The 22,910-nt window shown below is 52.9% G+C and overlaps 1 protein-coding gene across 15 annotated transcripts in view; it reads right to left on the bottom strand.

The window, feature by feature from the left end:
* Window positions 1-22,910, bottom strand: part of SVOPL (SVOP like) — a 69,651-nt gene extending 46,741 nt beyond the window's left edge. For 6 of the 15 annotated variants that reach the window (XM_089329696.1, XM_089329689.1, XM_089329690.1 and 3 more), the window contains exons 1-8: window positions 22,729-22,910; window positions 14,603-14,710; window positions 14,374-14,465; window positions 12,504-12,602; window positions 9,418-9,489; window positions 6,402-6,526; window positions 5,140-5,203; window positions 1,283-1,408 (exon numbers count right to left, since the gene is read on the bottom strand). In XM_089329696.1, coding sequence (XP_089185822.1) covers window positions 1,283-1,408; window positions 5,140-5,203; window positions 6,402-6,526; window positions 9,418-9,489; window positions 12,504-12,602; window positions 14,374-14,465; window positions 14,603-14,710; window positions 22,729-22,900 — 858 coding nt within the window. In that variant the 5' untranslated portion in view covers window positions 22,901-22,910. The other 9 variants (XM_089329694.1, XM_017339011.4, XM_089329695.1 and 6 more) reach the window with 8 other exon arrangements.

Genomic DNA, 22,910 nt, shown 5'->3' with positions numbered 1-22,910 from the left:
GGGTAGGAGGTGAAAGCAGGACTCAATCCCAAAATCCTGATATGGGATGTAGGCTCGGCCGGCAGCACAACACTGGCCCCGGCACTGTCACCTTTCGCACTTCCATCTGTGTCACGTTAATGGGCTAACAACACCTACAAGGCAAAACTGCCCTGGCATCTCGGTAGCCTGGCCTTGGAACCTGGTACTGAGTCTGGTTCACACTCAGTGTGACGTCTCAAACAAATGCCAAGACGGTGCCAGCACTGCCCACCAGCTAACAGCGAGCACCACGTTCAGGCGCTACATCAAGAACGCATCCCACATTCTCTCACTCCTGGCCCCAGCCTGTGAGACAGGCATGCTCCCCAGGCACAGTGGGCTGGCCTGTCCTGGGGTGCACTCAGAACTCACACTGCTCCTTGGAGGGAAATCGAGGGAGAAGGGACGCTGGGCTAAAACCAAAGGATGAAGACTGAACGCCTGAATTTCATTCCGATGCAGCTTGCAGGAAGGAGTGACTGGGCTCCGGACCGGCTGTCACGGGCGAGGCTGCAGGTAATGCTGCCGCTTGAATTAGACAAGTCACGTCTTGGGGGGTCACCAACTCCTCAACATGTGAAGTGAGAGCCTGGATCTCTGGTTTTCTAGAGAGGAGGAGTGAAGCCCACAGGCACACTTAACAGGAAATCCCACTCAACACCAAGACGACTTCCTAACAGCCAGGGCTGCCTGCAGAAGAGACACACCACGCAATCTATGAAGCGGTCCCACGCCTGAACCTCAGCGTTCCAGAACAGACCTGCTGCCGCAGGAAGTGCCTGCGGGCCAACAGACACGAAGGACGCTTCTGAACTCGGAAATTCTTCCATTCCAGGGAGCAGGTGATGACAAAGCAAGCAGAGCCCAGTCCCCCTGAGTGCCAGTCCTGTCTTGGAACAACGAGCAGAATTCTTCTAGAAGCTAAGGATGATACCCGGCAGTCGGGCAACTCACTGAGCGCACTGGAGCACAAGCCAGCAGGTCTGCAGGGACCTGGCACCCCGTCAGCCCACGGGGCCGAGCTGTCAAATCAACTCCCAGGAAAGCAAAGACAGGGCACACAAACGACATGAGAGGTCGTCACAAAGTTCATGGAAATGCGTATTATGAAAAACACTGCACGTGGGTTTCAAAGCAAGGCTTTGACTCCAGAATAAGCGTACCTTCTAATTTCTTGACGTTTCTGATGCTCCCTTATACAGCTGGGGCCCAGGGGCCAGCAGCTGGAGGGAGGACCGATGGGCCCCAAGAGCTTCCTCACCTTGAAGGCCATGATGAGGATGATGCCAGGGATGGAGGCGACGCGGATGAGCCAGCGCCACCCGAGCGTGGGGATGAGCACGGAGGCCAGGCCGATGATGAGCAGGGAGCCTGCGAGCCAGAAGACCTGGGGACAGACACGGACGCTGAGAGCCCGCCTCGCGCAGCATTTTGCCTTCGTTAAAGGGCGACACCGGGACATCTCCGAAGAACAAGTTCTACTCCCAGCGCCACCTTGAACTACCACACCTCCCCAAGGCTCAGTGTCGGCGCCTCCGCCAGGTACAGGGTCAGTGGTCTCCTGGAGTCCAAAACACCCGAGATACTCTTGAATCCTCAGCACACCCACGGGACTGTCCCGTGGCCACGCAGAGGCCACGGTGAAAGTACTCCCATTCTCTGCCATCTCAGAAGGAGCCATTACCAGGGCCGGTGTTAGGGCGTAGCAGGTTAAGCCATTGCCTGCAACACTGGCATCCCAGATGGGCACGGATTCAAGTCCTGGCTGCTCCACTTTCGATCCAGCTCCATATTAGTGCACGTCGGAAAGCAGCGTAAGGTTGGCCCAAGTGCTTAGGCCCTAGCACTGACAGGGGAGACCCAGATGAAGCACTGGGCTTTAGCCTGGCCCAGCTCTGGCCATTACAGTTATCTGGGGAGGGAAGCAGCGGATGGAAGATCTCTGTCTCTCCCTAACTCTGACTTTCAAATAAATATTTTTTAAAAAGGAACCAGTATGGCCTGTTTCTGCCATACAAGAGTACTTCCAAAGCTTCACGTAAAACAGATTTAAGGGTTTAGAGACGGACACTTGGTGTAGTGGATACGACACCACTGAGGATGCCCACACGCCATACTGGAGTGTCAGTTCCAGTCTCAGCTTTGCTTCCCATTCCAGCTTCCTGCTAGTGTGCATCCCGGGAGGCAGCTTAAGAACCAGACCCTGTCACTGAAGTGGGAGGCCCGGATGGAACCTGGGGCTTCCGGCCGCCGCCCGGTCCAGCCCTGGCTACTCTATGCACTGGAGAGTGAATCGGCAAAGGGAGGCTCTCTCCCTCTGTGTGTATGTGCACACACGTGTGCATGTGTCCCTCTTTCAAATTCTAAAAAATTTTAAAGATAAACTTATTTTTGGTACCAAAAATTTGAAATCCATGTTTTTTATAATATACATTTTTTCATGCATTTTTCTTTCAAAGATTGACCCTGAAATCAGACCTGGAGGGAGAGGGATGAGGGGAAAGTGCTTTCAGCAGCTGGTTCCCTCCCCATGTGACCACGACAGCCAGTGCTGGGCTACCCCAAAGCCGGGGCCTTCTTCCCATCTCCCACGGGGGTGCAGGGCCCAAGTCTAGGGCATCCTCCACTGATTTCTCAGACACATTAGCAGGGAGCTGGAGCAGAAGTGGAGCAGCCAGGACTCGAACTGACACCCATACAGGAAACCAGCATCATATACAGAGGCTTTACCTGCCATGCCACAATGCCAGCCCCTCCGTGAGCTTATTAAAGACCCCTTATACCTTCCAAAGCTATTCTAAATATATATGATATATGATGTATTTTGTTCTAAGACTGATTGTATTTGAAGGACAAAGTGACAGAGACAGAGAAAGCGATTTTCCATCCACTAGCTCACTCTCAAATGGCGACAATGGCTGGGTTTGGGCCAGGCTGAAACCGGGAGCCTAGAACTCTATCCTGGTCTCCCATGTGGGTGGCAGGGGCCCAGATCCGTGGGCCATTTTCACTGTTTTCCCTGCTGTGTTGGGAGGGAGCTAGATCGGAAGTGCAGCAGCCAGGACTTGAACAGGTGCTCTGATATGGGATATCAGCATTGCAGGGGGTGGCTTAACCCTCTGTTCCCCAATGCCAATCCAATTTCCTCCTATGCAAATGATACATTATGAACATTGCTCCACATTTTGGTTTTTATACTTCATCAACGAGTAACAGGTAGCCCACTATGGCCAGGTCCACTGGCTGGGAATTTGCACAACGCCAAGCATTAGCTTGGACATGATTTTCCCACCTGGTGATGGAGAGTAGACAGGAACTCCGTTCTGCCTCAGTGATGGAGAAGGTACACAGGAAAAAACCCTTTGGGGTAGGAGAGGACTAAGGGATGACTCTTTCTTTCTTCTCCCTTTTTAAAGATTTATTTATTGAAAGGCAGAATTATGCAACAAGAGGGAGAGACAGATCTTCCACCCACTGGCTCACTCCCCAAAGGCTGCAACAGCCAGCGCTGGGCCAGGCCCAAGCCAGGGGCCTTGAACTCCAAGACTCCCACATGGGTGCAGGGCCCAAGCACTTAGGCCATCTTCACTGCTCTCCCAGGTGTATTAGCAGGAGCTGGATCAGAAGGGGAACAGCCAGGACTCGAACCAGCACTAGTTTTGGATGCTAGTGGCACAGGTGTGCCTCCACAACAGCCCTAGTAGAAGAATATTTCATCACTAAAGAATCTATTACCAAAAAAATGAGATTATTTCAGTGAGTATGGCTATAGAGACAGAAGGCTGTGGTGGTGTGTGACACAAGGCCTTCTCAGTAGAGAGGTAACAGGTGACGGGGCTCTCAACAGGCTTGTAGCAGTGAAATGGACACACACACACCCACACACATACCCTCCTGGGTTTGGTACGTTTTGGAGGGAACTGTGACCTTCAATCAAAGGTCCCTCGATAGATGAACTGACAGGGCTTGGTGATTGATTGGGACGGGGAAAGGGAGGGGTCAGGATGGTTCTGATGACTGGGGGGACAGCGTTTGCCATTCCCCGATGGTGGGGACAGGAAACGAGGTTTCCAGCAAAGATGGGAAGCTCAGTTCTGAGCTCGGTGCACTTGACTATCAGGTAACTGGACACGTGTTCTGAAGCCAAAAAGGTGCTCTTTGTCATGAGGAGTTTGGGGTCATAGGTAAGTAGGTAACTAAAACCGCTGGAATAGATTAGGACAAGTAGATTAGACCAAGGACACCTGGAAGGTAAGACAAGCCAGGGAGAGAAGATGGAAGCAGAAAGCACGCCTAGGTGCAGGGCCAGGCAGCAGAGAGAATGCCCACAGACGGCTTCCACAGGACGATGTTCATCAAGTAATGCCAAGTGCAAAGCCCAAAGACGAAGCCTAAACTTGTTCACTCATCTTCGAGGTCGAGTAAGACAGCTGGGGGAAACGTGAAGTTCACATTCAGAGTGTGTTAGAGACTTCTCATTGTTTCTGTGGTTGTTGCTTAAATTCTAGATTGAAACAACAAATTCAGAAGTATTCTCCTACTGCCAAATGCCTAAGGCTTCATCGGAAAGGGGCACTCTCCCTGGACCCTCTAAAAGGTTTGAGCTTTTAGGTAAAGACAGCATCAACAGCCACAAGACACACCTGGGTGGGCGGACCTGCCGACGTAAGACCCCTCTCAGCGCCTGGGAGGGCTCCGGGAAGGTCTGGGAGCACCCCAACGAGCTCACCTGGATGATGGGCTCGGCCAAAGGAGGCAGTTATGGTGTGCTCCCCAGACAGGGCCACTGATGGACAATACACCCCAATATTCTCGGAAGGGCAGCAGGACATTCCGAGAGTGCGAGCCGCTTCCCTCGTTCAGCCCAGACACCCCCGGGGGCCACTGTGATCCCAGTGGAAGCAGCCACTGGAACCTCTCCTGGTGTGGAGGAAGTGTGACTGCTGTGGGCTGACGGAGTCCCCGTGTTAGAAAACCTGGGAGCCGTACCTGTCACACCTCCCCGAGCTCGGCCGCCAGCAGGCAGCGTGCTGACCAGCGTTACCAAGCCAGAAGAAGAACCATACTCACCACCTCCTGCAGCGGGCAAAGCACTCGGAGAGGCCCCGTTGTCCTTACCTGAGACAGAGGCAGCATGAAGCCTCGATATTTTGTGGGCAAAAATTCAGTCTTTATGATCAGCCTGAACAGGAAGGGAGAAAAAACACAATTCTAGTAAAACCAAGTAACTTTAAAAAAAAGCTATTATTTATCTGGTCACGGGCATGAGGAATTCAGAAACAAAGCTTCCTGCACATCAGAACTGTTCCAGCTACATCCACATAAGAGCAAGAGAGAAAGTCACAACTGCTCCTCTGTTTACATTTTTACTCACATTGCTAATTTAAACCTTCTACCACTCAAGAGATACTAGCTTTATTTCTTTTGCCAAGAGAAGCGCTGGCAGAATGTTTTCCCACGCCTGGTTTCCTTTCTTAAAACATACGAGGGAAATTGCAATACACCCGAGAGAAAAGAAATCGTGTTCCCAGTCAACGAGGACAGTCAACATGCTAATCTTGCGCTCGAGCAACGACGCCGTCCTATCCCATCACCCGTCTACTTGTCTCTCTTTCGCTGTCATCAGCCGGGTCTGGGGGCTTTTAGCATCTTTCTAGATGCTCCCTGAGGGCTGTTAAAAATTCTACTGAGCTACTCTTCCTTTAGGGCCCCAAGCTCAGAGCGATGCTTAACTCGTGCCCCCGGGAAGAACCATGCCTTCCCTAACATGTTCAGGCAGTAATGAGGTGCTTCCACATCTCAGGATAACCTGCTCCACGGCACCAGGAAATAATAGCTCGAGGCCCTCTTAGTGTTCATCTCAGGGAAGCCCTGGGGGCCGTTTAGCATAACCACTTCCACACCGGCACAGCCAGGCCCCAAGCTCGCTGTCTCAGCCCGTCATCCTGCTGGCATCCTGTGGGCACCGTGTCAGGTCACGGGGCAAGGACATCTTGCATGGGTATCCCTAGATGGCACAGGTGCTTACGCCAAGTCAACCCCTCCAACTGATTCTCATGAGATAAGTCATGTTTGGGTTGACGTTCTTGTTACCCACTATGGTACTCTGTGTTAATATTTAGTCTAACCTAACAGGCTCATTTGAAAAATGATTAGCTTCAAGGAAATAAAAGCTGGCACATGCTCAGTTTAGCATCCTGTTAGTTCACCACAAAGCATCACTCTGATGAACAAATTGTTCCTCGTATAAGCGGCCACCAGGCACACACAAAGCGCTCAGAAGCACGGAGCACAAGTGTGCGGACTTGCAACCCACTGATACCCTCGGTCCACTGGACCCACAGCGTGAGGGCCTGCGGGGTCCCCAGGGAGGTGCTTACCCTTGCGCGTGGCCCGACACGCCACAGCCCACCATGGTCCGCAGGAAGACAAACCAGACGTAGGAGGGAGAGAAAGAGGTCAGCAAGGAGAAGTAGGCCCCCCACAGGAACGAGATGAACAGAATCTGACGCAAGAAAGGAGCACACGTTAGCGGGACATCCCTCCGCGGGGAAGACACGGACTATCTAGTTTCTGAAGGTAAGTTTTAATTTTTAAACATTGTTTATTTACTTGAAAGGCAGAGTGACAGGTCTTCCAACCCCTGGTTCACTTTCCAAACGGTTGCACACCTGGGGCTGGAACAGGCTGAAGCCAGGAATCTGGAACTTCATCCCGGTCGCCCACGTGGGTGGCAGGGGCCCCAAGAACTCGAGCCATCATCTGCTGCTTCCCAGGGAGCTGGATCAGAAGCAGAGCAGGGGCTTGGGTCTGGGTACAGCAGGCTCAGCCACCACCTGCAATGCCACCACCCCAGAGGAGTGCTGGTTCAAGGCCTGGCTACTCGACTTCGGATCCAGCTCCCTGCTCCTGTGCATAGGGAAGTAGTACAGGGCGGCCCAGGTACGTGTGGGTGTTTCTCTGCACCCACGTAGGAAACCTAGATGGAGCTCCAGGCTCCTGGCTTTGACCTGGCCCTGTCCAGCCACTGTAGCCTTTTGGGAAATGAACCAATCAATGGAAGATCTCTGTCACTCCCCCTTTCAAATAAATCTTTAAAAAAGGTGAAGATGTAGAGCACATGGGACTTGCACCAGCACTCCAATACGGGACGCCAGCGTGGCAAGCCACGGCTCAACTCCACTGCACCACAACGCCAGCCCGATTTCTCATCTCTGTCCAAATGTTTGCTTCCCTGAGGAGCTAACCTGGAGCAAGCTCACTGGTCTCTCACATTCAAACAATACAGCCCTGCTATTCTATCGTCTGTAGGCCGAGACTTCCAAGTTTAGACGTCTCCGCAAAACAACTAGGGGCCAGCACTGTGGTGTGGCAGGTAAAGCCACCGCCTGCAGTGCCGGCATCCCATATGGGCACCAGTTCAAGTCCCGGATGCTACACTTCTGATCCAGCTCTCTGCTATGGGTTAAGCAGTGGAGATGGCCCAGGTCCCTGGGCCCCTGCACCCACGTGGGAGACCTGGAATAAGCTCCTGGCTTTGGATTGGCTCAGTTCTGGCTATTGGGGCCATCTTGGGAGTGAACCAATGGATGGAAGGTCTTTCATTTGAAAGGTAAAGTGGCAATCTTTTTTTTTTAAGTTCACAGAAAATGGAATTAAAAGTTTACTTTGGTTCAATAACATTTTTTTAAAATTTATTTGACAGGTAGTTTCACAGACAGTGAGAGAGACAGAGACAAAGGTCTTCCTTCCGTTGGTTCACTCCCCAAATGGCTGCAACGGCCGGAGCTGCGCTGATCCGAAGCCAGGAGCTTCTTCCTGGTTTCCCATGCAGGTGCAGGGGCCCAAGGACTTGGGCCATCTTCCACTGCTATCCCAGGCCACAGCAGAGAGCTGGACTGGAAGAGGAGCAGCCGGGACTAGAACTGGTGCCCATAAGGGATGCCAGCGCGGCAGGCGGAGGATTAACCTAATGCACCATGGCACCAGCCCCTCAATAACATTTTGAAACTCATGCATACTTTTTCATAATATGCATTTCCTGTGAACTTCTTAAAGATTCTGTCTTAACAGGTATGAAATGTTTCAGCAGTGTGGACTTCTTTAAAAAAAGTTCCTTGCAGGTTTGATGAGGAAAAATCGTGCCTTGCGCTCTAAGTTTGCTTTTGAAAACTTCGTGACAATGTTGAAGTTCCTGGGACGTTCACATTTTTTCCACACAGTACCTTCTGTGTTTGGAGACACCTGTGCTTTCATATTGGTCTCCCAAAGTCTGACGGCTATTTTGAGAGGCAGGGAGAAGCAAGTAGACTGAGCTCCTGACCTCTGGTTAACTCCCCAACGTCTGCAGTGGCTGGGGCTGGCCCAGGGCTGAAGTTAGAAGCTGGGACAATCGAGGTTTCTCATGTGGGTGACAGGAACCCAATTATCTGTGCCATCACCACTTTTCCCGGGGAATCACATCAGCAGGAAGTAGAAACTGGGCGCTGGAGCCAGGCATCGAATCAGGTACTCTGACGTGGGACACAGCAGCATCTTAACTGCTAAATGCCCACCCCATATGACATTTAAATGCTTTAAGACATACGGCCAATTTTATTAATGCTTTCCCTTGGCATTTCCTTAGAAAAATTTTATTTTAATTGACACACACACAGTGATCTTCCATTTGTTGGTTCATCCTCCAAATACCCACCACAGCTGGGGCTGAGCCAGGCCAAAACTGAGTCACAGCTCAGCCCGCGTCTCCCAGAGCGCCAGGGGCCCAAGTAATGAGCCGTCACTGCTGCCTCCCAAGGTGTGCATTAGCACGAAGCTGGAAGCAGGAGCAGAGCTGGGAATCGAACCCGGGCGTCTGACACGGGTCCAAGTGGCAGCTTCCCACCACATCAAACGCCCACCCCGCGTTTCTCCACCAGAAATCAGAGGACAGAGATGGCTGGATCTGTAATCAGAAGACCCGGATGTCTTGCTGCTTAATCTTAAGAGATCTGTGACTCTGACCAAGTGGCTTAGTTTCGAAGCTAAGACAGAGTTAACTAAGGCTTATGCACTTACATTTACACCCCCAAGTCCCCACACCCTTGCTCCTCCACCCAGCAGACTGAGTTCTGTAACAACGGTACTGTACAGACCCCGGATCCTGCCCCCTATGCTATGGCCTTTGGTCCACCCAATCTGTTTCAACCTTGCCCACACCTAGACTGCCCGGTACCAGATGTGGGGACAGTACCTTGGGCAAAGCTAAGCAACCAAGCAGACAAGGCTGGGATCCAGGACTGTGCTGTCAGGGGAGAAGCCTCCCGCTTCCCAGGGAAGCATCCACGGAGAGAGCAAGAGGCGAGTGCTGTGACAGAATGCCCCACAGAAAATTCTAGATCACAAGGCCCGACTTACCTTCCAGCGGCCGTATCTGTCAGCCAGCAGACCAAAGAGGATGCTGAAGACCATGTAGCCGAAAAACACCATCTGGCGAGAGTGAGGAGAAGCGGTTCTGTGGGCAGGGTTTCAGATGTGCACTGCTGCCTTCTCCCATCTTAACCAGAAGCAGACTGGGACCGTGTGAGGGGTGCAGGCTAAGGTTAGGGCTCCCCCAGCCCTTAGCACACTCTGGGCTTTGGAGGCTACGCGTATGCTTCTTGGCGGGTGATCCCACACGTGGAAAGACCGTCCCCGGTGTGAAAGGGTCCAGGGCCAGGTAAGCGCCTCCTCTGATGCAAGGCAGCAGCTCGGACTCCAGGCTACTCAGCACTGCAATCGGCAGCTTCCACTGCGATTGAAAAGCAACTGTGGCACGGGGTTGCGGTGCTGCCTGGGACACCGGTACCCCTTGCTGGTTCAAGACCCAGCTCCTCCATTTCTGAGCCAGCTCACTGCTAATGCGCCTGAGAAGGCAGCAGACACTGGCCCATGTGCTTGGGACCCTGCCACCCACATGGGAGACCCAGCTGGAGTTCCAGGCTCCCGGTTGCAGTCTGGAGCAGCCCCCGCTGCTGTGGCCATTTGGGGAATGAAACAGAAGATGCAAGATCTAACTCTGCCTTTCTAATAAAGAAATTGCAAGGAAAAAAAAAAGGCAATCTATCCATTCATGCTCCGCCTATTCTACACACAAAATGAGGACATAAAAGCCTTCCTTCATGTGTTACAAGCAAGCAAAGACTTTATTTTACAGATTTATTTATTTACTTGAAAGGCAGAGTTAGAGAGGCAGAGGCAGAGAGGCAGACAGAGGGAGAGGTCTTCCATCTGCTGACTCGCTCCCCAGATGGCCGCAATGGCCAGAGAGGCTCTGATGTGAAGCCAGGAGCCTCCTCTGGGTCTCCCACTTGGGTGCAAGGGCCCAAGGACTTGTTCCATTGCTTTCCCAGGTGCATTAACAGGAAGCTGAATTGGAAGTGGAGCAGCTGGCACTCAAAACAGCACCCATTTGGGATGCTGGCACTGCAGGCGGCAGCCTCACCTGCTACGCCACAGCGCTGGCCCCACAAGCATAAATTTTAAACAGCAAACTATCATTTACTTAAAAAAGAAAAAGACTCTTCAAAACAGCTATAAATTCTAGGATGAATTCACTGTTTTCCTTAGTGTTCTCCCAATGGCTTGTTCCCCGGGAAGACCCAGGAGCCCAGGCTGGATCCCAGCATTTAGACTCAGCGCCGGCTTCAGCTGACACCTGGCTTCCTCGGTTCCCTGTCCAGGGCAGGTGCCCGAGGGCCCCAGGGACAGCGTCAGCCTGCTTCCTCTCTCCCTCACTGGGAGGCTTGGAACCCTGCTTCTGTCTGCCGTCTCCCCTTTTCTCTCTTTCTCTTCCTCAGTGTTAAGTAAAGATCACACAAGGCCAATTTTCTTCTGGACTAAGCTCCTGTACCAGGCCCTGATAGACCAGGCTAAAATCAAAATGGGATCACTTACGCTGAAGTCCCACGGCACCAAGCTGAGACTCAGCTGTCTCTCTGAGCTTCCTGGAAATCAGCATTGGCGAACAGACAGCCCATTTCTCTAGCAGGCCAGTTTTAGTTGGCCCGAGAATGAGGTTCCCTCTGCTTTCTCCCTGTACAAAAGGAAACCTGACGTTGACAGCCAATGTCTCCCGGTCCCCACCCACCTTCCAAGGGCGGTAATTCTGAAATGACCAATTCACTTTTTGTTCCTGGATTCTGCTTCCCTCAGCTTTTTACCCCCTAAAACCAACTTCTGCTCAGCCTACAGAAACACTGTTACGGCGAAGTGTTGCCAGCTCCCAAGAACTGAAAAGAAAGCCGACCAGACGGTTAAGTTCAATGTTAGTTTTGTCTTTTTGACACAAGGAAGACTCAGATGAATTTCTTTCACCAGGAACTATTTTAAAAAATTACAAATTCTCAGATGACAACCACGATTTTGCCCTGTGTACAGTTCTTTCTAGGACAGAGTCCTGGGCTCAAAATTTGCTAACCCCAAGGTTTGCAAAAGCTGATTCTATATCCCTGCGTGGAAGGTTGCATGGAGACAGAAAACTAACCCCCTCCCCCCGAGGTTGACTCTTGTCTCGGGGAGTTATTTATAGAATGACTCCTGTCTCTGATCTATAATGCACAGGAAGTTTTGTTTCTTCAGCACTAACTTCCTATGAGCCCCCAATCCGTAAATTACTCAGTTAACACTCAAGCAGGTCGTTGAGCAAGTGGAACAGGAGCTAAGGGCCCTGGAAAAATGAAAAGGAACCAATGCAACAGAACACCAGGGCCCAGAGTTGTGGCTTAGTGGGTTAGGCTGTTGCCTGCAACGTCAGTATCCCACATGGGCTCAAGTTCGAGTCTCAGCTGCTCCACTGATCCAGCTCCCTGATGATGCATCTGGGAAAACAGAAGAAGACGGCCCACACACCCAGGCCCCACCACCCTTGTGGGAGACGCTTTGGTCTGGCCCAGCCCTGGCCACTGGGGAATCAATCAGCAGACAGAAGACCTCTCTGTCTCTCCCTTCCTCTCTGTAACTCTGCCTTCAAATAAATACTTAAAAAAAAAAGGAGGAATTTTAATTGGGGGGAGAGAGTGAGAGCTAGGGCAGATGTACTGCTGTGACTGGGTATGACTTTGAAGGTTCCCAGTCTCCAAATCACAGACACAACTGTCACATGTCCCGCAGCACCCGAGAGGACTCAGGTGAGGGACTGGTCTGAGGAACGCCGCGTGAGCAGCACTTCCAGCGGCGGTTTGCTGCCTGGTTAAGGCACCGCGGTCAGGAGCCTCTTGGGGACCCGACTCAACCCAAGACCAACCCGCTCCCTCTAACTTGCATCTCTCTCACCCGGACTCTTTCTCGGAGCTGGAGAGCTAGCATCACGGCTGCACACTCTCGCCGTAGAGAGAAAGGCCCCGATGAGCCTGCAAACCCATGTGCTGTAGCAGTCGACACAGCAAGTGGCGAGGAGCCCTCTGGCTGTTGGCCCTGCGGGGCGGGGGTGGGGGCGGGGTCAGGCCCGGAGAGCAGCCACTCACCGTAGTCACCAACGCCACTTGCCAGTTCTCCAGCTGCCACTCACAGCGGATGACAGGAGACACAACAGCTATTAACATGATTTCCATGGCCTCGGCCACCTTCAAAGAGGAGGAGACGATTCACGTCAGTGCCAGCTCGCAGTCACGTCCTCCCGGGGCAGCCCCTCAGCCTCTCCCTCACTCAGACCCCTCCTGTGCACCCACACAGCGCTGCGGCTGCACAAAGAACTCCAGGAGGTCAGCTTTCCCGGCGAGACCACGGAGGGTCCCCGGGGACGAGGGCACGTACTCCCTGGGACTCTGGACTCACACACCACAGGGTGGCACCACGAGGGGCATGCGGGCAGAGGGAGGTGGGGAGGAGGCGCTCGGCGTCCACATCAAAGCTGGAAAGTGGTGGGCACCTTGTCCAAAGTGAGAGTTCATCAGCAGAGAACGTATTTAGCAACCCTAGTGTAGGGTGTACTACCAAATACTATTTTGCTTTCATGTATGAGAGAGAAACAGATCTTCCATCCCCTGGTTCACTCTAACAGCCAGGGCTGGGCCAGGAGCCCGTAACACAATCCAGGTTGCCACAGTGGCAGGGACCCAGCTTTGAGCCCACCTGCCTCCCAGGTGCACATTATCAGGAAGCGATACTCAGAGGCAGTCAGGAGGAACCCCAGCCCCTAACACGGGACGCAGGTGTCACAGGCTCCATCTGAACTACGACAAACACCTGCTCCTTAAGTTGTTTCTCAGTGTAAAATCTGAGTGTCATCCTCTAACTACGATTGAATCCATTACAGGGAAGATTTCTCTCCCAGGAAAGAGTGGAGGCTAGGAAACAGAAACAAGCGGTAGAAATTAAGCCCAGCATAATGCAAGACAAGTGCAGTGTTACTCAGGCCCTGGGCCTGGAGGAAGGCAATTAAGACAAAATGAAGACTTCGCTGGGGCCAGCGCCCTAGTGCTAACATTGATAGGCTATCAGACTGGCTACTTGTTAGCACACCCTCTGCCTGTGCGGAACTCGGAGAGCAGAGGCAGAACAGGCCGAACAAGGTCCGCCGCCTCCTTTTGGAAGATGCATCAGCACATGCGTGCTACCGCCAGCTCCCCAACTCCCCTCCTTAGACCCGGAGACACCTGTCACTCCCGGCTGCCTCACCTACCTTTACACGCGCGCCCGCTCCCCTGATTTCCCGCTGTCGCTGTCTTGCTACCATTATGCATCTCAGGGCAGCTTAACAGCCCCACCCTGCCGCCAGAGGATGCAGCGGCGCTGGTCCACAGTTTCACAACTGCGCGATGGAAACCCGGGGCCTGGGTTCTCATTTTACTCAAGACAGCGTACGGAAACGTGTTAGTGTGTGTGCTGCCACAGCACAGCACTAGGGGCTGGGAAGCCCGAGATGGAGCCACCCGCAGGCTCTGGGCACCAAGGCAGAGGCGCGAGCAAGCCGGGCGCTCGGTCCTCACCCTGCGCCCGTGGGCGGAGCCCCCGTGGCTTCACGAAGGCCCCTCCTCGTACCAGGCTCCATGGGCAACACCTGAATTTCCAAGGGGCGGCAGGTGTTCAAGCCCGAGCAGTAAACAAGCAGTAAACACGTGCCTCTGGGTGGGTCTGAAACCCTGGTTACAACTGTTGCAGGTGATCCTTCTAGCAGTGCCTCCCCTTACAAGGAAATCAGCACCGCTTTCTCCTGCCTCCCTTCGCCTCCATGCAAACCCTTTCAAAAATAAGCCTCGACTTCCCAGAGCAGAGACAGATACTCCTTCCCCCCCCCCTCCCGCCCCGTGCTGCAGCCCTGCCGCCCCCGCCCCACGCCCCGGCCTGAACAGCTCAGTGCAGTGAGGAGCCCGGCTCTGGGCTCGGAGAACTCACCCCGGTGCTGCCCATGATCAGGAACAGGGCAATGTGGAAGCGCCCGAAGCCGATGGTCTCCACGGCGTCTTCCACGGTGAACGTCTTGGACTCTGAGGAGGGAAGGCAGAGGGAGGGCGTGTGGGCTACTGCCGGCCTCTGGAAGCCGCTCCCGCCACGGCCACAAGCCCACCCGGGGAGGGGCCCTCGGCAGCAGCTTGAGAGCGGGACACCCCTGTGACGGCCTCACCTCTGGGCTGTGGCTCTGCGGCAGCCACGCTCAGCTTCCGGAGGCTGATGACGGTGACAGGCTCAGTCTGTCTGGCAGCCATCCTCTGTGGTTCCAGTGTCCACGCAGCTTCCCGGATGGAAGCAAGGAAGGAGGGAAGGACGGCTCATGAGGCTGCTGAGTGCTGTGGGCCAGGCACCCCCACACCCAGCCTCACCGGCCCCGCGTGCTCAGGGACTCGGCTGCTCACGGTCTAACTTCTTCCCTGCCCCTTGTTAGGCTGGGGAATTTACCCGAATGCACCTTGGTTTCCTTGTCTCTAAAATGAGGGCAACAGGAAACTTGCCACCGATCTGAGGGCACCTAGCCCATACCTGTCACGCAGGAGAGCGCAGTACCTGGGCGCTGCTGCCACTGTCACTGTCAGGCACGGATCCGTGCCATCAGCACGGTGAGGGCAGCAAGGAGGTTGAACACAGCAGACGGGACAACCCACCCCTTGGCAGTGCTGAAAGGGAGATCACACTCGCGTCCTTTGGAGGCTGCTAAGGAGCACACGCGTCCTTCTGAGAACTGCTAAGTGTTTGCCTTCCTTGGACAAATCGCCTGGTATTAGGGTCAAACAGCTGATGAAAGAAAATCATTCTGAATTTCAGCTACTACTTGCAGAACAGGTGGACTTAAGTTGTTATGTTGGGGCCAGCACTGTGGCATAGTGGGCTAAGCCTCTACCCGCGGTACCAACATCCCATATGGGCCCCAGTTCGAGTCCCAGCTGCTCCTCTTCTGATCCAGCTCTCTGCTGTGGCCTGGGAAAGCAGTGGAAGATGGCCCAAGTCCTTGACCCTGCATCCATGTGAGAGACCACGAGGAAGCTCCTGGCTTCAGATCAGCCCAGCTCCAGCCATTGTGGCCATTTGGGGAGTGAACCAGCAGACGGAAGACCTTTCTCTGTTTCTCCGTCTCTGTGTCTGTAACTCTGCCTCTGAAATATCTTAAAACATTATTACTATGCTGTAACTCCTAACAAAATAATGGCTCTAGCCAGTGATCATCACCTGGGAATTCTCACAAAAAGAACTTGAACCAAATGCAATCAACCCTCCAGCTCTATCTACAGTGTACACAGTAAATGAAGAAAAACATTTCAAACTAGGCCGGAAGGATGCAGTAAAAAAACCCAGAGTGTAGAAAAGTCTATGGTATAAATAAATGGCCTGGCTTCTTCGGCAAAGGAAAAGGAGAGGGAAGAGGAAACTGTAGACTGAAACCCAGGAGATGCAGCCACCACACACTGCTGGGGGTCTGGGTCATCTAACAAGTCAACTTGCAAAAACACAAAACACCAACAGAGAAAGAAAACACGGGAACGGAAGCAGGTTTGGAGTTTTGGGATGGGATCGCTAGGTGTGACACGGATTACGGCTGTGGTGAATAAAATACACGTTTGGGATATTACACTAGCTGGTGAAGACGTGATGACGATGATGTCTCAGATTAGTATAAACAAGTGGCCGGGAGGGAACAGTGCACGTGGGATGTCGCTGTGTATACAGGCGGTTGTAGATGGAGAAAGAATGCTGGAAATCAGTGATGGACGACCTTGGATACATCGAGGTTCCTTTTACTGCCTTCTACTTCTGCATTTCTTAAAAAAAAAATGGCTCCAAGAATGTGGGTCTGAGACTCTAACTTATCCGATGTCGGACTTCTGGCGGCAAGTAGTAGAATGAGAACTCGTGAAGTGCTAATACCCCAAATACATAAGGAACTCCTGCAACTCAGAAGACAAGACCACAGCCGACACAGAGCCGAGACCTGCAATGGCAGGTGTGCGGGAAAGTGCACAACGTCGCCGCGCCCCAGGGAAGCGTGCATCGCAGTCAACCCTGTGGGGCAGCTATCGTCCAAAAACCAAGAGAAGTAACAAATCCTGTGAGGAGGAGGGAGAGGAGAGCTTCTACACTGCCGGTGCGAGTGTTAACTGGTGACGGCTCTGGAAAACAGTACCAAAGCTCCTCAACAAATCTACAAACAGAGCTACCACACAGTCCAACCAGCTCCACTGCTCGGTACTGACATCCAAAGGAGCTGAAGTCAGTTATCTCAGAACCTGCACTCCTATGTTCACTGTGATGTTGATGCCATCAGTGGCTGTATGGAGGGAGGAAATGTGGCGTGTCCGTGACGGGAAACCTTGGCTGTGCAACATCACGATGCGCCCGGAGGACGTGTCTGCTAAGTGAAGTGAGCCAGACACAGGACAGACACCACGCTCTGGCGCATGCACGGTGAATCTAAGATAGTCCCAAAGCATCACGGGAAGGGCTGCGGCCAGGGCGGAGGGTGTGACCCGAGGGCGCTGTCTGGGGTGCGCGGGAGGTGCATGTCCCAGCAACGCCTGCACTGTTAACAGCACGGTGCTCCGTCCGCTGTCCACGCGCGGTGTTGAGAGGCTGATCCAGGCGTTCTTATCGCAGTGAGAATAAGTGAGAGAGTGGGGGTGACGTGTAAGCGTACGGCAGATTGCGGTGATGGTTTCATGGTGTTTTTTTTTTTAAAGATTTATTTATTTATTTGAAAGTCAGAGTTACACAGAAAGATGAGAGGCAGAGAGAGAGAGGTCCTCCATCTGATGTTCACTCCCCAATTGTCCGCAACAGCTGGAGCTGTGCCGATCCGAAGCCAGGAGCTTCTTCCGGGTCTCCCATGCGGGTACAGGGGCCCAAGGACTTGGGCCATCTTCTACTGCTTTCCCAGACCATAGCAGAGAGCTGGATCAGAAGAGGAGCAGCTGGGAGTGGAACCAGCACCAATAACGGATGCCAGCGCTTCAGGCCAGGGCGTTAACCCTGCACCACAGCACTGGCCCCATGGGTTTTTATGTACCTCCAAATTCATCAAGTGGTATATGTCACGTATGTCCAGCTTTCTGTATGGCAATCGAATCTCAGTACACAGTTGAAAAAATAAAGAAGCTGAGGTGGGCACTGGGCCTGGCAGCGGGGGCATCTGCATCCCACATCCCAGAGCCCCGGCTTGCTCCCAGTCCCAGCCCCTGACAGCCACTCCCTGCCAGTGCAGACCCGGGTAGGCGTCAGCCACGGCCCGCGTCACGGGGGCCCTGCCACCCACAGGGGAGACCTGCACTAACGTCCTAGCTCCCAGCTCCACCCCACTGTGGGCGTTTGGGAAGTCAACTGATAGATGACAGCTCTGTCAGTATGACTGTCTCTGTCTCACTATGTGTCTCCATACTTTCAAAATAAAAATAAAAATTAAATGTGTGTTTTTAAAGAACTCAAACTAAGGTCTTCTCTTCCCAGAATGTAAAAATAGCCCCGAGCACTTGTGTGGTCATTAATGGTTGCCAGGCGCCACTTCCGCATCGTGTGTCGTGTGGGCTCCCAAGGAGAGGGCACCGTGTCCCCTGCCCTAAGGCCTTTCTAACCCTGCTGCAGACACAGGAGTTGCACTGAGAACAGTCACCTGCAGTGTAGTTCTCTGGCAACACCGTCACAGGGACACACCCCGAGGAGAGAGGTCAGTCCTGCTCAGAAAGAATCCAGGGATCCATGAAACACTGTTCCGCCCACGGTGGGAGGACCCGGAGTCCCCGTCTCAGCCCACCTGGGAGCCAGCAGCCTCCAGCAGAGCCAGTCCTGCAGGGGCTGCTCCCTTCTCAGATGTTGTCAGGACATCTTTTTGAGGGATGTTCTTTATTTGGCCATTTTTTATAAATAAGGTCGGGGCCAGCGCTGTAACGGAGTAGGATGGCCCTCCATCTGCAGTGCCGGCGTCACATATGGGCCCTGGTTTGAGTCCCGGCTGCTCCTCCTCTGATCCAGCTCTCTGCTGTGGCCTGGGAAAGCAGTGGAAGATGGCACAAGTCCTTAGGCCCCTGCACCCGCATGGGAGACCCAGAAGAAGCTCCTGGCTCCAGGCTTCAGATCAGCCCAGCTCCAGCCATTTTGGCCATTTGGGGAGTGAACCAGTGGGTGGAAGACCTCTCTCTGTGTCTCTCCTTCTCTCTAACTCTACCTCTCAAATAAATAAATAAATAAAATCTTTAAAAATAAAGTTGTTAGCAGTAAAAGCACCTTCTTTTCCTTATAAAAATAGACTCAGTACCTATTACATACTGGGTAGGACTGAACGTGGTTCTAGAGGGGAAGACAAACTATTAACATGAAATTAAAGCAATCAAAATCACCAGTGGGGCTGGTGCTGACTTGCAAATAAATAAATAAATATTAAAAAAAAAATAACCGTGAGGTGCCAGAGAACTGAAAACACAAATCCTCATGAAACCACGCCCAGAAGCTCAGAGCAGCAGTGTATCGGTGGAAACAGCCTAAGTGAGGCGGGACTGGCTAACCCAAGTATGGCTCCCAGCGCTGTGTCTGCAGGAGCTTGGTTCCAGGAACTCCACAGACACCAAAATCCGCAGCTGCCCAAGTCCCTCACACCAAAAAATACAAAACTGAAAACGGATCAAAGGCCCACATTTAAGAGCTCACACTGTAAAGCTTAGAAGAAGGGGAAAGTCACCGTGATCTCGAATCGGGCAGACTCCTTCCAAGTGACTCCAAAGCACAGGCAATCAAAGAAAAAGCAGATAAAGTGGCTCAGTCAAAATTTAAAACTCTTGTGCATCGAAGGACAGTATCAAGAAAAGGAAAAACACCCACAGGACTGGAGAAAACATCTGCAAATCATAGGTCTAATGGGAGTCTAGTGTCCAGAATATATAAAGAATTCCGGCAACAGCAAGAAGGCAGCTCAGCTTAAAAAGAGGGCAATGACGCACAGAGACATTGCTCCAAAGGCGCCTCACACAGCACGCAGAGAGGCACAGCATCTGTGGTCAGCAGGGAGATGCACCCAAAACCAAGAGTGTGAGAACACCCTCTGGGTGCGCTCGGTGCCCTGGAGTCCAGCGCCGAGGCTGCAGAGTGGGGCCCTCCTTGGCACTGGGGTTAGGTGGAGTCACGCTGGGTGTGCTGTGAGTTGGGAGGAGTCCTAATCCAATCTGCCTGGTGTCGGGGTGCAAGGAGGGAAGGCAGACAACCTCACGAGAACCCAAAGGCAGACATGGAGGTGATGCCCCTACAAGCCCAGAAAGCCTCACGTCTGCCAGTGGGCCCCTGGAAGGCCGGGGATGCACAACCCATTCTGCCTCAGGCGCTGCCAACACTCTGACCTCCAAGTTCCAACCTCCGGAACCTTCTCTCGCTCATGCCACTCAGCGGAAGGCACGGTTACGGCAGCACCGGGGGACAGTGCTAGCTGAGAGCGCTATCCAGTTGTGTGGGAAATAATGGTTTTTATCAGCTGGGGCAGGCCAGATCAAAGCCAGGAGCCAGGGACTCCAGCCTGGTCTCCCACATGGGTGCAGGGGCCCAGGTACTGGGGCCATCCTCCACTGCTTTCCCAGGCCACCAGCAGGGATCTGGATCGGAAGTGGAGCAGCCAGGACACAAACTGGTGCCCGTACGGGATGCCAGCACTGCAGGTGGTGACTTGACCTGCTATGCCACAGCACTGGCCCAGGCTTGCAGTTTTATAGTGAGTGTTATGAGGAGGAGATGAGATCATCTGTAAAATGCAGCACTGTGCCCACCCATGTAGCACTGTTCTCACTTCTAAACAAAGGAAGCAAAGAAATCTCTGGAAGTTCACCACAATCAGCAATCACTCAGCTCAAGCTGTTCAGTGTCTATGGAGTTAGTGAGGACATTTATCTGCTAGGAGTTGTCTCATTAATGTTAGAACACGCTGGATTCAGACGCAAAGTGCCCAACAGAGCAGGAAAGTTACTTTTTTTTTTTTAAGACAGGTTGAGGGCCGGCGCTGTGGCATAGCAGGTAAGGCTGTCGCCTGCAGTGCCGGCATCCCATATGGGCGCCGGTTCGAGTCCCAGCTGCTCCACTTCTGATCCAGCTCCCTGCTATGGCCTGGGAAAGCAGTAGACGATGGCTTAGGTCCTTGGGTCCCTGCACCTGCGTGGGAGACCTGGAAGAAGCTCCTGGCTCCTGATCGGCGCAGGTCCAGCTGTTATAGTCACCTGGGGAGTGAACTAGCGTATGGAAGACACCTCTCTGTCTCTCCTTCTCTCTCTGTGTAACTCTGAATTTCAAATAAATAAACTTTAATAAATAAATAAAAAGGTTGACTTCATTTGGAGGGTAAACATCTGGTGCTGGCAACTTGCCCCTGTGCAACGTTCCTGTTGGGAAGTCAGACCCCAACCCTCCCCCTCCACCTGTGTCCCACCGACATTCACCCTCACCCGTCACACCGTCTCACCAAGGAGGGGCACAACACAGTGGGGACTTTCGGTTTCAAAAATGCTCCTGTTGTTCTCGGTTGTTTCACATTGCAAATCAATACATTTTGGAGGAGGAAAAACCTTTCAAACTTCAGTTGTTTGAGAGAGAAGCAAGAGAGCTCGCCTGAGCGGACTCAGCGAATGAGCTTGGCCCAGTCAGTGCCTGACAACTGTAAGGGTGACTTTCCTAACACCTTTGAAGGTGCTCAAGGCCCAGGTGGGCTCCCACTGACAATGGACAGAAGAAACAAACGTCCCAAGTCCACCAGCAACAAAGAAAGCTCTCCCTCCTGCCCAGTCGGGGTGCACAGGGTTTTCCACAGCAGGATCCTGGTGGTGGGGCACTTGGGGACGAGGAGTCACCAGGATTTTGGCACTCACCTCGGCACACTCAAGCCGACCTGCATTCCAAGTCATAAGAGGACACGCAGGCACCAACCCAAAGCTAATTCGCATTTATAGAAAGTATTCTCTTAGTATTTTCTAAGAGCTTCAGCCAAAAGCTCCATAAAGAGAGAAGAGGAAAACGTGTCTCAGAGGTGGATCTGAGTAACACTGAGAGAGCGAGCTCGTGAACTTCGCTCTGAAGCACAGCCTGCAAAGTCTGCACTGGCGTTTTCTGTTCTTTGGTCCCCTAAGTCACTAAGTCTCTTCTAGCCTGGAGAGAGTTGGGATGGATGGTGGATGGATGAGTGGATCTGTGGGTGGATGAGTGGGTAGATGGATGAGTGGGTAGATGGATGGGTGGGTGGGTGGGTGGGTGGATGAGTGGATGGTTAGATGGGTAGGTGGATGGGTGGATGGATGGATGGATGGATGGGTGGATGGGTGGGTGGATGAGTGGGTAGATGGATGGGTGGACGGGAGGGTGGGTGGGTGGGTGGATGAGTGGGTAGATGGATGGATAGATGGGTGGATGGGTGGATGGATGGGTGGATGGTTAGATGGGTGGATGGATGGGTGGTGGATGAGTGGATGGTTAGATGGGTGGATGGATGGGTGGATGGGTGGTGGATGAGTGGGTAGATGGGTGGAAAGATGGGTGGGTGGATGAGTGGGTAGATGGATGGATAGATGGGTGGATGGATGAGTGGATGGTTAGATGGGTAGATGGATGGGTGGGTGGATGAGTGGGTAGATGGATGGGTGGACGGGAGGGTGGGTGGGTGGGTGGATGAGTGGGTAGATGGATGGATAGATGGGTGGATGGATGAGTGGATGGTTGGATGGGTGGTGGATGAGTGGGTAGATGGATGGATAGATGGGTGGTAGATGAGTGGGTAGATGGATGGGTGGGTGGATGGGTGGGTGGATGGGTGGGTGGATGAGTGGGTAGATGGGTGGTAGATGAGTAGGTGGATGAGTGGTGGATGATCAGTCAGGCCTACTCAGGAAAAGTGGTAATAACACAGGGAACAATAGTTCACGTCTCATCATCATTTCCCAAGAAAGCTACAATGGGGAAGGAATCCCTAACCCACCCTCAAAGGCCTGATAAATTGGGATTTACTCTGAAACTCGGTCTTAGCTGGAGTTCAAGCTTCATTACAACAAATTCAAGGCACCGGTTGACATTCTATTGTATTTTCTGTGCTAAATTTTTGAGCCAGAGATAATGGGGCCTCTGTAGATATTTTTAAACCTGGATTTTGCGTGGGTGATATAATTTGTTCTGCAATATCACCAATAAAAAGAACGGAATTTCCTCGCTCCATCTGCGTTTGGCCATGCATGAAGAGTCAACTCCCACCCCCACTCCACCACCACCAACCGCAGGGCACACAAAGCCAGGGTGCGGCTGCCCTCCGAGACTCACCGCTGCGTGCTCCTTGGCCCTGTGCTCCCCGCTCACCACAGCCAGGTTTTACACGCAGGTCGGACCACCCACGGCTTCCTGGGGGCTTCTGGACTTGCCTTCGAAGCCTGGTCTTACCCTCTCCTTTGCGCTCAGCTCTCCAAACAGGATTCTTTAAGCAGCCGCCTTGCATCCTGGGAAGT

Source organism: Oryctolagus cuniculus, chromosome 3, assembly GCF_051225735.1.
Source record: "Oryctolagus cuniculus isolate XC-2025 breed Fujian yellow rabbit chromosome 3, ASM5122573v1, whole genome shotgun sequence".
Lineage (NCBI taxonomy): Eukaryota > Metazoa > Chordata > Mammalia > Lagomorpha > Leporidae > Oryctolagus > Oryctolagus cuniculus.
The sequence above is the reverse complement of the archived record's forward strand: the minus strand, read 5'-3'. Positions and strand labels throughout refer to the sequence as shown.